The sequence below is a fragment of the Vidua chalybeata genome, chromosome 3 (genome assembly GCF_026979565.1).
Source record: "Vidua chalybeata isolate OUT-0048 chromosome 3, bVidCha1 merged haplotype, whole genome shotgun sequence".
NCBI lineage: Eukaryota > Metazoa > Chordata > Aves > Passeriformes > Viduidae > Vidua > Vidua chalybeata.
The window spans coordinates 74,225,379-74,241,923 of record NC_071532.1 but is presented as its reverse complement, the minus strand read 5'-3'; the positions used below and the strand labels follow the sequence as shown (position 1 = coordinate 74,241,923).

Below are 16,545 nucleotides of genomic sequence, written 5' to 3'. Positions count from 1 at the left end.
AAATGTGGATTGTCACAAGAGCAGAGATTGCATCTGGCTGCAGTGAAGATTTATGTATGTTGGCTGCCTGCATCTGAGTGAACAGTTTGAAAGATATTTAGCTTAAATTTTGTGTTGCAGCTTTTCACGGTTAAGCTATTTTCTTTATGGGATAGAAGACATCAAATGCTCTGTAATTTTCCACCCTGTCTTTTAAAGGAGTTCTGATCCTGGCCATGTTTGCAAGAGAGCATTTCTTCTGTCTACAAAAGCATCTTTTATTATCTCTTGAATCTTGTATTAAGCTGAACTCTGTGAAGTGGTAGTTGCCTGTGTTTCACATTGATTTTTCTCACTTTTTTTGTCAGTTTCACCAAATATCTGAGGAGGGCAGAGTCTCACCTCTCCCACCACAGCACAGTGTGTTCCCTAGAACCGTGGAGGCAGTCAAGTGGGGTTTTTCTGACTCCTGCATAGGTAACAGAACTCTTGCTTTCCCCTAAACCTAGGCTGGGACTCAAGGGATGGGAGTGGGATAGTTTAGTAACTCCTGCCTAAGAAGGAATTACCTTAGTAAAGAAAAGAGTACAAGCTTTTTATCCAATGCTATTTTATTTTTGTATTAAGAACACATTTAAAATCAGGGTTTTAAAATAATTTCATTTTTGACCTAACAGAAATAATGCTTATATCGTGTTCTGTAAGTGAGTTCACACTGAAGTTGATTGTAACTCAGTTCTTATTTACTTAGAGCAATTGGGAAAATTAATGATGAAACCACCAAGGTAGTAATTATTTTATATAAGTTTGAATTATGTAGAAAACCTGCATGTTTTCAGTCATTATTAATAGATTTTCATTTCCATTATGAATATACATTTTTTACTAGTTTGCAAGACAAAGGAAGCATAATTAGGGTGGAAAAAATGTTTCTTAGCTACCCAGTATAAAATACAGAGCCTGTTTATGCAACAGAATAAGTTTTGTGATGATCTGACTATGGTTTGGGCAACTCTGTAAAATCAGGTATGTGAAATAAAAAAAAGCTTGTTACGTCAAGGGGGAGGAAATAGTGAATTTCGGGACATTTAAATTATTTTCAGAAAGTAGATTGAATATGAATTTTATTTTGATCTCCTACACCCTTCCCCCCTTAATCTACTTCATATTCTGGTGGCTTGTATTTTCAAGAATTAATCAGAAATATTTTCTTGCTTTCAGTTTGTTTCTAAATGACACAAGAAAAACAAATAAACCCCCCCAAATAAACCCACCAAAAGGATGAGAAAAGGTGTAACTGAAATTCTTCCAATGCCTCATGCATTCTGTGTGAACTAGGAATATGGTATTGGCTTCTCAAGATCAGTTTCAATGAATGAGACTTGTTCTGGAAAAGGGCACATGCATTCTGCCAATATTTTTGGATGCTAAACTACTTTGTCTAATATTTCCAAACCAGTGTTATATCCAATTCAAATAAAGGAAGAAATACTACCTACTTAAATGCTTTTTTTTTTTTTTTTACTAATCTTTGAACAAATAATTCCTGAACTCTACTGGTGATTCAGATTAAAGAAGTGGCATAGCCTAACAGTGTGCAATGGATGCAGCAGAGTGACTCTTCATTCCAAGATTTCCTGAGAGTGCAAAAAACTTTCTGTTTATTTTGCTGTGTCATAAGACTGCAACATAAATATATATAGAAAGACTGACATTTTGTCAGGCAAACAGAGCAAACACTGTTTTGATGTATTAGTTTGTCATAATCGTTTGCATGGACAGTGAGATTTCTTTTGAAATTTCTTTTACCTTTGGAATCCTTAGATACACTGTGTTTACATAAGGAAACCCTGTTGTGGTTTTTTTTTTTTTTTTTTTCCCATTTAGGAATGGTGCACCATTCTCTACCAAAATATGATGTTCTTCCAGTGCTAGCTGGATCATTACTAGTTTTATTAATTTTTAATTTTAGCACTTTTCTAGGATGTGAGAAAACTAATGGAGCAATAAGAAAATATATTTTAGTTGTAAAATACTATAGTATTGGGAATTATTGTTCATCACAAAATCACAAAAAGTGAAATAATATATTATTTTTTAAAAAAAGGGTTTTGGCAATTTTAGCATGTATCTCAAACCTAGGATGTAATGAGCATTTTCTGTCTGGCCTATATTTTTCCTGTTAATTTCCAGAATTAAGGAGTATTTCACTATAACAGAAGGATTTAGGTGGATTTAAAGTTTTCCATTTAAACCAAAAGTCTTATCCTTAAGTTTATAAACTAATCTTTTAAACCGATTTGATTACTTAAAGTAGTTAAATAGAAAGACAATAGTATGTCTTAAACATTCTAATGCAAAGAGTTTCCTTAGGTATCACAATTTATATAATGGAGATGTATCCAGCTGTCTAAAATAGAAATAAACTCTTGGTGCAAATGATTTTAGAACTGTTCCGGCACAGCATTTGTATACAACAGGTGGAAGTGCCTCCTTAATTCTTTTTCTTCAGTAAGGATAAATAATGCTTTCAAATTTCCTGTTATTAAAAATGTTGAGCTGACTTAATTCTGTATGGCTAGATAAAATTAGTGCAGTATTGATATAATGATTTACACACTTGTGTACATGGTGTACATTTAAGTGAGGCATGCAGTGCTGGAGCTTTGGAAGAGAAAGGAGGAGTGCTGAAGTTTAGGGAAATTTGGTTTGATATTGTAAAATCACTAAATGCAGTGTGGGACTGTTTGAATATTTTGTTAATTCTTTGATGTATGTGCCTTAATTATTGTAGAAGGAATGCTTTTCCCTGCAGGTCTTCATCCTTCCTCTCTTTGCTCTCACTGCTGCTTGTGGTTTGGCCTTTTTTTTTTTTTTTTTTTCTGTGTGTGGGCCAGAGAGTTTGGACCTCTCAAAGTTCTGAGAAAGGCTGAATTTTTTCTCTCCCTGTCTCTGGATGGTGTAGCATCTCTGAAAGGCAGACATCAGTACTGACCTATGGGTGTATGCAAGAGCAGGTGCATTGATCAGAAGTGGTTTTGCTTCCTTAGTTGATAATACCAACTTAATATGCTGTGTTTTTCTGTCTCTTGAAGGATAAGGTGAATTGCCTTAATAGAACTAGAATGGTGATCATTGATGGAGAGAGCAAAATGTTCTGAAACCACCACTGGAAAGCACTGCATACCCATTTGCTTAGTATCCCACTGAACCATCAGCATAAGTTCTCTATGACCTCACCCATCTGCTCAGAATTGCAGTCTTTTTGGAAAAGAGAGAAAAATACGGAAATCTTTCCATTCTTCAGATTTTGCTGAATTGTGTTACTTCAACTGAGTTACATTAGACAATCCACACATGGCTTAAATAAGCAAAGTAGTGTACTTTTCTTTTTTTGACTATTCAGTTAAAACCTATTTTTTCTTTTATAATTCTTATATGAAGTTGAAATGTCAACTGTGCTGGCTGCTACACCAGTTAAAAATTTGCTGTACAGCCCTGTTTTCAATAACTTAGGTCTTTGGACACTTCAGCTGTTCTGTGTTTATTCATATGGTCACTGCAGTATTCTGCCTTTTAAAAAAAGAGCTGTTGTGTTTATAAAAATGATTGTACTATACTGCCTATATTTGCCAGAATCATTATAGCATCATAGGGTCCTTTAGGTTGGAAGAGACCCTTAGGATCATTGAACATAAAAACTGTGTGTTATTCTGGGAAGCAAGCAAACACTAATACCTGCCTTTGGCTTGCTCTTCCTATTGAAGGATTTTGGGTACAGTTACTTCCCTCCTCAGTATTCTTCAGCTTTTTTGAAATTATGTGTGTTCCTGAGTTTGTGGAAAGCATTCCTCAAGGGCAGTAGATGCAGGATGTTCAGGTGGCAGGGTGTGAATCTCAAAAAAAGACTAGAGGAAAGGCCACTTTCAGACTGTACTCAAATCTAGACAGTGAAAGTTGCTTTTGAATTGCACATCATGAAAGTATTGATCTTTAAGGCTGAGGCTGTGTATGCTTTGAATTTTAATGTTCCTCTCTATTCTCTTTTTCTAGCTGGAACACTCACAGCTTTCCCTAGAGGATTATAAATTTTGATATTCAGAAGACTGAAGGATGCCATCTGAGAGGTGCCTGAGGTATAGTACTTGGTAATGTGTAGGAAGTTATTAACATTTAGGATGATGTTTACCAAAGATTTAAGAAAGTAGAAAAGAGTAAAACTAATGATTTTGTTCATTAGATAGGAATTCACATTATTAAATACATATCCTTGTTATAATCTGCAAAATATTACCTTGTTGCTTCTTATCTCAAGCAAGGAAGACTGTGCCTGGGATTGATTGGAGGCCCACAGTCTCTTCATATCTTATCTTATTTATGCCTTAGTTTATACTTGGAATTTTTGGTTGTGGAAGCAACTGGAATTTTACATTTATGCATCTGAAATGGTGGCTGGTGATAATTTTGGGTCTGTGTAGTGTTCCACTGTTTGGGACATGCTACTTTTCCAGTTATGTGAAATGTCTTCCAAGGTTCTCTCCAAATTCATCTTTCTGCCTTCCCTTCTGTCTCTTTCCCAGTGTAGCCTTTCTCATATGTTTGTACTACCCATTCTTGCAGTAGAGAATTTGTCATTTATAACTTAATTACTTTCTGGGAGCAGAACATGGTTCTTTCAGACAGAACACTCTGCAGAATTTATTAACTGAATTGGTTTTCTGCAGAACTTTGCAGTAGTGTGATATGGTGGTGGTTCTGTTTTACATAGTAGTTAACATGCTGATCTGGGAGGTCAGAAAACTCTGTGATATGACTGGGACACCTTATCATTCCAGTTGTGTTCTCCCTTCCCTGCCATGATTCTGCAGCAGGAGAGAATCAGAACTTGCTTGCTTTTATAGCTATTGAATTGATCAGCTGACAATATCACTACAAATAATCAGTCATGTTATGCTTAATTATTCTATGTATTTTCATTCATAAATTCCAGTTAAATTGCCTTTCATGTGTATGCATTCTTCATATGTTATTAGCACAAGTGTTACAGGCAACTGATTTTTCACTTTAGTCACTGAATTGAAAAATGGATTATGATAGAACTCAGTTTAAAATCCCAGATATGTTCTCTATTGAATGAAATAGTCCTCTGGATGATGGTGAAAAAAGCAAGAGGAATTAAGGTCTTGATTTACCACACTTGGAGAGAGGCTAATGAAAACAGAAGTAAAGAGAAACCATTTCAGGGTATCGTTAATATATTATATTTGCCCTAGTTTTAGTTACTTTGCTATAGAAATTACAGAAGAGAAATAACTGTTAAAATAATTCTCTGGTGTTTAGCAAGTTAGATTTCTTGATAACTCTCATTTAGAATGAGTTGGGCTCCACAAACAGAACAGCTGAAGAAAAAAGAATAATTTGAATGAGTCCTTTTGAAATGTATTTAGGGCATGTCCATATGTGAAACCTAAACTGTCAGAGAGGCAGTAAAATTCAGATACACTTTGCTCCTGTGTTATTTCTCTTTGGCCAGTCTTCTTCTAGAAGTAATGTTTTAGTTGTTCTCTTTCTAAAAGGTTAGATTAGAGCAGACAGTCTGCAAGGCAGGTCTGCAGTAGTTTACAGGTGCCTGAGGTGCAGGAGTAGGGTGGGCAGAGAAAGATTATTGCAGCCACACAGCTGCTGCATAGTACATGTATGCAGTGAATGACATGATTGTGCTGGAAAGATGATGGGTTATTCACACCTTTTAAAAAAATCTTCACTTTCATTTATACTGAGATGACTGACTCTCTGTAAACTCACTTTCTATAAACACATAGGTGGATTCTCTGGCAATTGAAATTGGTAGTCTCACAGAGCTCAAATCAATTGCATTGTTTTGTACCAAACAGGATTTGCTGATATGTTTTGATTTGTTTCCATTTACATCAACAGTTATCTTGTCTCTTCCTTCTGATGCAAAAAAAGGAAGCTGCAATCAGACCTAGACTGGATTATATGCAATTCATACATGGAAATATTCAGAGGTGGAGGAGACCTTGGCATTTTAAAATTGAGCAAACATCTTCTCCCTTCCCCCAACACAAAACAGACAATCAAAAAAACACCACAGCATTTCATAAATATGAATAGCCTGAAGTAGTCTGAAAACATTCAGTAACTCAGCATCAGACTTAAACAGGCCACCTGAGACCATGAGGCATCATTCTTTTTAGTAGAACTTCTTGCATATGTACATATACCCTCCTTTTCACCAGTGCTTCAGTTTGAACCACTTAAAGTTTTTTGGTGATCCACTGACCTAAGCCCTCTATCGTTCTCATTTAATCCTAAAATGAATTAATCCTGTGAGTTCAGCTGACTTCTGGTACATGAAGTGAGAAATCAGAACCACTGAGGTTTTTAAATTTGAGTATATAATCAGTTTTCATAATACTTTGTTATATTGAGCTTTTCTTCTGATGTCTATGCTGTGTAAAGATTTTTGCCTGACAGGGTTCATGACTTTTTTGCTTTCCAAGAATTATCAAACTATCTTGTCTTAAAAAAAGTTGTTCTGTATTCCTGACAGAATGTGCTTGTTTTGTACATGGGTTTTTTTTTGACAGAATCTTTCCCCTTTCCCCTCTCAGTGTTCAGGAAATGCTGACAGGTCAGAGGCTTTGTCAGTCTAGCTCCCACAACGATGCTGTCTTGGCAGCTCTGAACCAACAAAGAAGTGATGGCATACTTTGTGATATTACCCTAATTGCTGAAGAGCAGAAATTCCATGCACATAAAGCAGTCCTGGCAGCCTGCAGTGACTACTTCCGAGTAAGTCCCAAGACTTTTCTCTTTATATAATAATATTAAAAATTATCATTGTGGGGGATGGAGGCAATTATAGTTATCATATTGAACAAGATTTAAATTTGAGCCTTTGGAAAATGCAGGATTATTGCACACTTGGTAGAGTATGCAACATTAAATATCCATAGGAAAGAAATGTTAAGCATATAAATCAGATTTTTAAAATAATTATTTATTGTAAGTCTCCCTCTCCCTCTGCCCCCAACAGAGATAGGCAGTGTACATCTTTCTATGAATTTAAGGCCCCAGTAAAGTGAGAAAGTGGAAGATATTTTAGTATGTAGAAATTTTTGTAGAACATATGAGAGTTGTGATTAGAAGATGGTGGAGAGGAGACTGAGGGAAGACCTCACTGTGGTTGTCAACATCCCCACGAGGGGAAGCAAAGGGGCAGGCACTGATGGCCTCTCTGGTGACCAGTGACAGGACTCAAGGAAACTGCATGAAGCTGAGTCAGGGGGCATTTAGGCTGGATATTGGGAAAAGTTTTTCACCCAGAGGGTGGTTAAGCACTGGAACAGGGTCCCCAGGGAAATGGTCACAACACCACATCTAACAGAGTCCAAGAAGCACTGGACAATACCCTTGGACATGTGGTGTGACTCTTGGGGTGTCCTTTGCAAGGCCAGGAGTTGGACTTGACGGTCCTGATGGCCCCCTTCTATGATTCTGTGATTAAAGCATGGAAGTATGGGCTGAGGGAGTTTAAATTTAATCTTTGCTGTGAGGCTGGTGAGGCACTGGAACAGGTTGCCCTGAGAAATTTTTGCTGCCCCATCCCTGCAAGTTCTCAAGGCCAGGTTGGATGGGACTCTGAGCAACCTGGTCTAGTGGGAGGTGTCCATGGCAGCAGGTTTGAAACTAGGTGATCTTTACCCTTTCAACCCAAGCCATTCTATGATACCATGATTGATAAATGCAATTTATTTCAACTTGAGATTGGATTTTTGTCTGTAAATGATTTTTGATGTAAATGGTTGCTCTCAAAGAGGAAGCCATAGTAATTTCTTAAATGTGATAAAACTTACTTTCATAAACAAGTGTTTCCAAGATGTAAAATAAAATATCCCCTGGGAAATCTGATTCAGACAATTCCAGTCTAATTCCAATCTAGAATTGGAGTAACTGAAAAATCATATTTGCTCATAGGAAAAGTATCCTTCATATAAGGCAATTCTACTAACCTTCATTACCATGTGCCCACTCAAAATGTTGGACCATCTATAGCTCTGTAGTTGACTGGTATTTTTAAGTGTGAGTCATCCTGTTGTTAATCAGAGAGTAAAGCTGAGATTAATTTAAAGATCTATTTTCTCTAACAAAGTAAATTTATTAAATATTTTATCTACACAGTAATTGTAGTGTGATGAACTTCTTTATGGGGATCTTTTTGTCTTGTTACAATAGTAATACAGTGTATGACAACTTCTCTATATCTCTGATTACCTGAACAGGGTTTTTATCTTCCTGTCAACTCTCTCTCACTTTTGGTTAGAATTTCGACTTAATTTATTCTGTGTATTTAAGAAATGTTATTAACCTTGATGTGACTTTTGCTGTAATGGTTTTGAGCCAATTGATTGCTCATTTTTTGAGCTTATCTGCATGCTTATGGGTTCTGCTACAGCATAGTTTGTGCTGCCATGGTTGCTGATGTTGCTTCATCATGATCCCCTGCTGTAACAGAAATTGCTTTGCATTTTTATTTCCTTTCACCCCCATGCACAGAGAGGGAGTCTGGACCTTTCTATTTGTAGCAACTGCCAATGATAGATATAGTGCCTGTTGTTCTGGTTTGGTTGAAATATTTTCATAAGGGTGCCATATCATCTGCACCTGTGACACTCTTTCCAGAGCTCATTGTACCCTGTGCACAGAAACATCATGCCCAGTGTTCCAGCAGTGTGGTAGGAACATACTTCTACTTTGGTCACTTATTGATTGATGTTGAGATTTGGGGCGCTGTGGTTTATCCTGTTATTTCCAGTTGAGTTACTTGTCCAGTAACTGGGCAAGTTACTGTCCAATAACTCAAGTTACTCAACTTTCCAGTTGAGTAACTTGAGTTACTGGACAGTAATTGTAAATTAAAACCTGAATGGTCATTATTACTACATAAATATTTTCTCTTTAAAAAGTGTTGAGAGAATGCTTTATGCAGCATTGAGTAATTTGGTCTGCCTCTAAACTCTCATGCTTTGGTAGAATGTATTCTTCAGACTTTAGGTATCAGCTATAAATATGGAACCTGTGCTTTCTGAAATCGGGCAAACAGGTTTTTTATTAATAGGCAAACATATTTTTTGAGAATATTGTGAAGTAAGATCTATATTCTGGAGGAGGGTGGCAAGAACGTTACACTATGTTCCTGATTTTAATAATTTAGAAAAAGCAGGCGTCGATTAAAAAGTAATAATATTTTGTGTTTATCCTGAGATTATGAATCTTTTTATATCCAGGGGGATTTTACCTAAGTTGAGCTACTTGGGTATTCTTTTTCTAAGACTTAGAAGAATAAATCAAGCTTAATTTTAGAGTTGGTGAAAAGAAAGAGGCATTTCCAGAGGATGATAAAGGAGAATAGCTGTTAATATTATATAGTTTTTAGTCTTATTTTTTTTTCCTGGAGGAATTCTTAGCTGAAACTTTCAGATTTTCTAAACCTAAAGCCATTCATGAAGAGCTCATTGCCTTGTGAAACTTATCAGGATGGACCCACTGCCGGCCAAGGCTGAACCAAGCAGATGATGACAGTAGCACCTCTGTAATCTGTTAAGAAGGGGGAAAAGTTGTTGTACACATGTAATTGTGGCCAGAGCAGAGCAGGGTGAGAACATGGGAGAGGAACAACTGTACAGACCCCAAGGTCAATGCAGAAGGAGAGACAGGAGGTGCTCTGAGTGCTGGAGCTGACGTTCCCCTGCAGCCTATGGTGAAGACCATGGTGAGGCAGCTGTGCCCCTGCAGCACATGGAGGTCCAGGAGGATGCAGAGATCCACTTGCAGCCCGTGGAAGATACCCTAGCCAGTGCAGGTGGATGCCTGAAAGAGATCTGTGAAACCCTGGGAAACTGTGCTGGAGCTGAATCCTGGCAGGGACATGCAGACCCGTCGAGAGAGAAGCCCATGCCGGAGCACGTTTCCTGGTAGACTTGTGGCCCTCATGGGAGCCCAGGTTGGAGCAGCCTGTCCTTGCAGGACTGCACCCTGTGGAAGAGTGAGCCACATGGCAGCAGTTTGTGGGGATCTGTTGCCTGTGGGATGGACTCAGACTGGAGAAGTTAATGGGGACCTGTCTCCCCTTGGAGGGACCCCATGGTGCACCAGGGGAAGGACTCCCCTCCCTGAGCAGTGGGAGAAACCACTGGTGATGAACTGACCAAAACCCCCATTCTCTGTCTCCATGCACTGCTGGGGGAGGAGGGAGGGCTGAGAAGGAGGAAGAGGTGCAGGGAAGTTCTTTTTAAGGTTTATTTTACTTCTCACTATCCTGTACTGATTTTGTTAGTAATGAATTCTGTTTATATTCCCAATTTGAGTCCATTTTGCCCATGATGGTATTTGTTGAGTGATCTCTCCTGTTCCTTATCTCAACTCATGAACAATTCATTATGTTTTGTCTCCCCTGTCCATTTGTGGAGGGGAGTGAGAAAACAGCTTAGGTGGGTGCCTGGCATCCAGCCAGCATCAGTCCATTACAGTCTTTTTTCCAGGTCTCCAAATATATGTTCAATTCTATGCAGGGCTCTATCAGAGTGAACAGTTTGTTTTTCCTTTTTTGCCCTTATTGCAAAACAGCTTCTTCAAAATACTGATGTTTGCTTTCTATGGAGGGTTTGTATAGTTTTCTGTGGTTTTGTTCTGTGTCTACTTTGATTCAGATGGATTTACTTCTTAAATTGTAATGTTTTCTTGATCAGGTATTTTCTTAGAAATTGATACTTAGGTCTTTCTTTTATTGGAAAGAAAATTTGTTAATGCTTTAGAAAGAAAACTAACTGTGTGTCATTTTACAGACTGGGGCAATTGGAGCCACTTATGTGAGGAAGAGTGGGCAGAGAAGGCCAGAAGTTTCCTTATCAAATTTTCTTTGAGATTATACTTTGGAGTAAAATCTTTTGCTTTCCTAAGACAAGCCAGAGATCTGAGCTTCAGCAAAATACTTAAAGGCCAGCCTTCTAGGGTACCAACAGGCCTTCCATTCTTCCTGTTGGTATAGTTAGTCTCACAGTTCCAGCTGTGCAGAAACATTGAAGTTAAATCCTAGGAATAACTCCTGATTTGGTAGTTTGTTACATTTGTACACCAGAATTTGATGGGTTTTCTCTTTATGAAAAAAAAAATCTCTTAGGGAATTCGATACAAAGACTCTTTATATGGAGTAAAACTGCAAGATTAGACACTTGAAAATTAGGAGTTTTAATTTGTTTTCTGCTCCTGAAGTACCCCTTCTTTCAAAATGTCCTAAGGAATATAGTAGTTATCTCCATACTCTAAAAGACCACCATAAAGAATAGTAAACATCTGTATTTTTATGTGTTCTTTTTAAAGCAAGAAGCATCATTTTAGGCAAACTTGTCCATATTGACCTGCTGTGATTTGCCATTTGTCTCAATCTATTGCACTGAGACAAGGCAGTTGAGTTAATATGTGTAACTGTGATAGCTCTAGCAAGCTAAGTCATTTCCAATTAAAAGATTCCTCTGCTTTTTTCCCCTCTGGGAGCAAAATGAAATGTTACTGCATGACTTCATTAGTAGGCATTTACAGTGTTGGCAGGTGATTATATAACCTCAAGATTTTCTTCTACAAAATGCATTGGTTTTCCAGTCAGAAAAACTCTTCTTCTTCCCTACTTTTCATTTGAGTGGGTTTTTAGTTGCAGGACTTTGATCTTTCTCAAATAGATGCAGATTTTCCATCTAATTTAGATGAACAATTATATCAATTATCTGGAATAAGTTTTAAAATGTCAATAATATTCTGATTTTTTTTCCACAAGGAGCATGCTCAATTCTTAGAAGAATTTTTCCTATCTAGAATGAACTAGTAGATAGTAATTTTGTACACAGACTTTGTACTACTAACTGCCACAGTTGATTCTTAAGCAGTTTCTTCTCGGGGGCTTTCTGTGCTCTCTTTCCTGCCCATTGTCAGATAGTTTCCTCCTTTGTCCACAACATTGCTGATTGTTCATATTTTACAGTATATTGCATTGTTTTATTATAAGGTTAGGGGATTAATTTTTATAAACCAATCCCTGAGGACTGAAAGGGTGATTGATGCAAATAACTTTCCTTGTCTTGTTATATTAATCATAAAGAGGAAAAAGCTCTCCCTGATATGTCTTAGAATTAGATCTAAAGACCTAGTTCTGAAAAACAGGGTTACCTGCTGCTTTTGCAGTATAATGTGATTTTGTCTTTCAATAGTTTAGTACACACATTGCTATGTGTCTACTAAAAAAACAGTATCTTCCTTTCTATCATACCCTGAAAGTGATGCTACTTAGCAATTGTCTTTCCAGATAACCTTTAAAAATGTAAGCTCTTCCCATTGGGCCAAATCAGCTCTGTTCTTCCAAACAAACAGTTCTGCTTGCAGTCCTTCCCTAGCCCCAAGCCACATATGGATCGGTATGGCTGCTCCTGAACTTCCTTCCTGGAAAACAGGATAATCAGCAATGGCCATAAATTTAATAAGAGAAGTTCCACCACAACCTGAGGAAAACTTTACATTGGGGTTAGCACAGCACTGGAATGGGCTGTCCAGGGAGGTCTTGGATCTGTCTGGTTTTGTCAACATGTTATTTTTATGCCACCTGTTGAGAGTGAGAACTCAGTGCTGCTTGCTTCTCATTAGAAAAAAAAAAAAAAAGAACTTGTCTAAAATAGGAGGAGGCCTGGAAAAAATGGAGTTAATTTACTAGGATAGTATAAAAGTTTAAATACAAGTTAGAATGTTACTGCTAGTTATTCAGTAATCCAGTTCCAGTTGAGTATCAAGAAAGCTGCACATTCCTTCATTTCTCAAAATATTGTTTGATATAGGCACTAAATTTAATCAAAGCATTAGAAGTAATATAGCATGGACAGGTGTGACGTGTCTTCTGTAGTGTTCATCTGAACAAACTCTTCTGGAGTATGTACAAAAATGGTTTGCAAACTTTTTAAAGCTTTCTAAATAAATAATATTCTTTTGAAATGGAAAAAAAGGGAAATGTATCTGAGTTATTTTATTTTGTTCCTCCTTATCTTTGTATTTAATGAGTTTTTATTCTGTGAGGCTCTGAAGCAATTTCTCTTTGCTGCAATCAGAATTCCCACAGCTCAGCAGTGTTGGTGCTAACAAAAACATCTACAAGAATCTTCTCTTTTCTGAATTCTGTGTTTAAATTCCCAACAGTTGTTATTCTGCCTGCGTAAATATGTTGATGTTGCCATTCTCATAGCTCATGAATGAATTAAATTCAATTCTGTCTGTGTTGGATGGTAGACAATATGCTGTGGTACCATCTTGGGGTTTTTTTTGTTTTTTTTTTTCCTTTCCTTTTTTGAAGTGCCTGTATCAGGCTGTAACAGCCTGCTATGGCCTAGCTCTCTAACTGCAGAGTTGATTTTGCCATGTACAACCATGGTGCACACACTTAACCATACAGGCACTTCAAAAAAGGAAAAGAAAAAAACAAAAAAAAACCAAGATGGTACCACAGCATATTGTCTACCATCCAACACAGACAGAATTGAATTTAATTCATTCATGTGGCTGCCTGTCTCAGATTAGTGTGCTAACAACATGTGCTGTTTGGCTACTGGATTGATGCGTTCTCTCAGTTCAAAACCAGGAGAGAAAGGAGTCATTACAGCCATGTTCCTCTGGTTGCCCATTTTCTTTACTGTTTTCTTTGCTTGCTTCAGGCTACCTCAGTTCAATTTTGCAGTACTGCCATAACAAGAATTCTGAGTTTGGGCTGGGCTCAGCTGCATTTCTATGTGGCTTAGTGTTTGCCCATAAAAACCAATTTACTGGGGCAGGCCTGTGGCAGAGAAGCATTTTGTACCTGTTTTCTTCTCAGTCTCTATAGCCTGGTGGGAAAGTCTTGTGTTTCAGTACATTGTTGGATGCAGTAGATGCTCTTGTATATCTTGTAGTCTCTGTCAGTATCTTCCTACACAACCTCGGGAAAAATAAAACTATTCTGTGGGTGTAGTGAAGCTGAAAATACCCGAGGGAATTATTTGGGCAGCGTATCACTTTAAGCTTCAGTGACTAGTACCCACATACTATTTTGATAACATGAGAAGTATCCAACAAAAAAGACAGAGATGTGTTAGAATTTTTTAGCATTCTTGAAATAGCTGTTTTTGTTTTGGACACCCCCTCAGGGAGTGTTCCAGTCTCCTTTGTTTGTATAAGAAGCCCATTACAATGAAGTTCTGGCTTTTGTGTTGCACAACATGCTTGTTTGAAGTTTGGAGGAGATACCTTTCTTTAAATAAATTCTTTAGTTGCTTCATTGTCAACAATGCCACTGTTTTACATCCTTGTAGCATCTTCATTTTAGTAGACTGAAATATAATATTGGCAAATTGAATTGATGTCACTGTAGGGAGCAAATCTTGTGAAAGGCTGGATTTAAGCTGTGGAACCTTTGCATTTGATTGTCCTGAACAGCTTTGTGGAGTGCTGCTGGTCCCTTGTCTTTGGCAGGAGTTAGTCTGCCTGAGCCAGCCAGTTTGCAAACTTTAGACATCAAAACCATCTCTAATCCCAATCCACTCTCACTGAATGACCTAATGTGTGTCTGAATGGATCGAACTGCCTCTCAATCTGCTACCTGATAGGTGATACCCCAAAGGAGAGAGATGCCCTTAGCAACCTTACGTGAGAGCATAAGAACAGCCACACTGAGCTGGATCATTGGCTACTTGCTTTAGCAGTAACTGTTTGTGATGTCTGGTGAAAAAGAGTAAATCCAGGGTAAGTGTATGTGGTGTGTTCCAGAGAATTCCCCAGCTGTTTTCATCTCAGGGACATTTCAGAGCAGTGTGTTCCTGTCTGTTCAACAATCCTTAATATGTCTTTCTTCTAAGCTTTTATCTTCTTTCCCTTTGGGCCTGTGTAAGATTTCTCATCCACCTTACAGGGTGGACAACTGCCTGTTGTATGAAGATCTGCTTTTGTTTATTGTCAATCTGATTTCTACCAGTTTAATTTTATTCCTTCTACTTCTTTGTCTGGAAAAGATAACCATTGGTTCTTCTCATGTCACTCAATCATCTCTCTTCCAGGCTAGAAACTTCTGTCTTAATCAGATGCTATTTAAATGGAAGCTGTGCAGGATGCTTGAGGAAGCCTCTTGCCCTTCTCCAAAGTTTTGACAGCTCTGGTATATGTTTTGTGAACTGAGGGTAAGGGAATTGCATGCAGTAGGCAAGGTGTAAATTTCTGTTTGGGCACAAGATGGATTTCTGGTTTTTGTCTCTTGCAAAAAAAAAAATTCTAAGATTTGATTATATTTTAATTTTTTTTTTCATTTTGTTGCTGAGGACTGGGATGATTTTTTATTAACCTCATATGTTCATTTTTATAATTGCCATTTTAGAAGCCAGCTGTCTATTCCATGCAATCCTTTTACAGTTTATCACATTATCCGTGCCTTTACTACTTTGCATAGCTTTGCCTCAATGGACTTTCTACCTGCACTGCTCTTGCCCTTTTCCAAAACTGTTCTGCATATGTTAAACATGAGTTGCTCCAAAGGAATCACCACTCCCTGTGAAAACTGTCCCGTCTTTCCTTGTTCACTGTTTTATGAATTCAGTCACTTACCCAGGCAAAGATCTCTCCTTTTTTCTCTCTTGCCTAGTTTGCCTTCCAGGCATTTAAAGGCCTCTGTCAAAAGTTTTTTGTGACTCCATATTGTGAAAAAGTGATTGTTACAGCCCAGCATAACATAGCCCTCACCATTAGGCTGCATCCATTACTTCTGTATGTACAGAACACAATATGTGTGTGTATGTGTGCATACATCAAATTACCATCTCCTTAGACATGTGGAACCTTCTTAGCTACTGATGAAGTAACCTGCCCCTCCAGTGCCACAGAATGCCAGTTATGCAAATAGGCAACAAATGTACACAAAGCACATTTTATATAAAAAATAGGAATATTAGGGCAACTTATGAAATGTTCATCTGCATTTTCAGGAGCTCTTGTATCTGACACTTAATCATCTACCTTGTCAGAGTTAGATTTCAGCCAAGAAGCAATAGGTATCAAGCCTGGAGAATTTATGGGAATAACTAAATTAATGTTGTCGTGGTCTGTTAGCTCAGAAGGGGTTTGTTTGTTAGAGTTGAAGGAAAAGCCAAAGGATAAATGAGCATGGTCAAGTGCAGACAACTAAAAATAAAGTGAAGAGATGATTTTATAGAGGCATTTTTTCCAAAGGAAATAGCTGATGGAGGGTAGAGCTTAGCTGATGATGAAAACTACTGTGACAAATTACTGCAACATTAATACAAGTTTGGTTAGTCAAGTCATTCTTCTTTTATTTTGTAAATTGTTAGTGTTTGTTTACTTTTTTAGCTTTTATCAGTAGAAGGGTATGAAAAAAACAAAGAAAAATAGTCAGTAAGCTGGTTTTATTACTTGGCCTTTGTATAGAAGAGTTTAATAAATATGTTGGTGGGAATTAAGGATAGTACTTTA

At 37.5% G+C, this 16,545-nt stretch overlaps 1 protein-coding gene across 5 annotated transcripts in view; it reads left to right on the top strand.

Annotated features, from left to right (window-relative positions):
- Positions 1-16,545, top strand: part of KLHL32 (kelch like family member 32) — a 121,184-nt gene that overhangs the window by 21,343 nt on the left and 83,296 nt on the right. For all 5 annotated transcript variants that reach the window (XM_053939077.1, XM_053939074.1, XM_053939076.1 and 2 more), the window contains 2 exons: positions 4,033-4,115; positions 6,615-6,795. In XM_053939077.1, coding sequence (XP_053795052.1) covers positions 4,093-4,115; positions 6,615-6,795 — 204 coding nt within the window. In that variant the 5' untranslated portion in view covers positions 4,033-4,092. The remainder of the gene's footprint in view (positions 1-4,032; positions 4,116-6,614; positions 6,796-16,545) is intronic.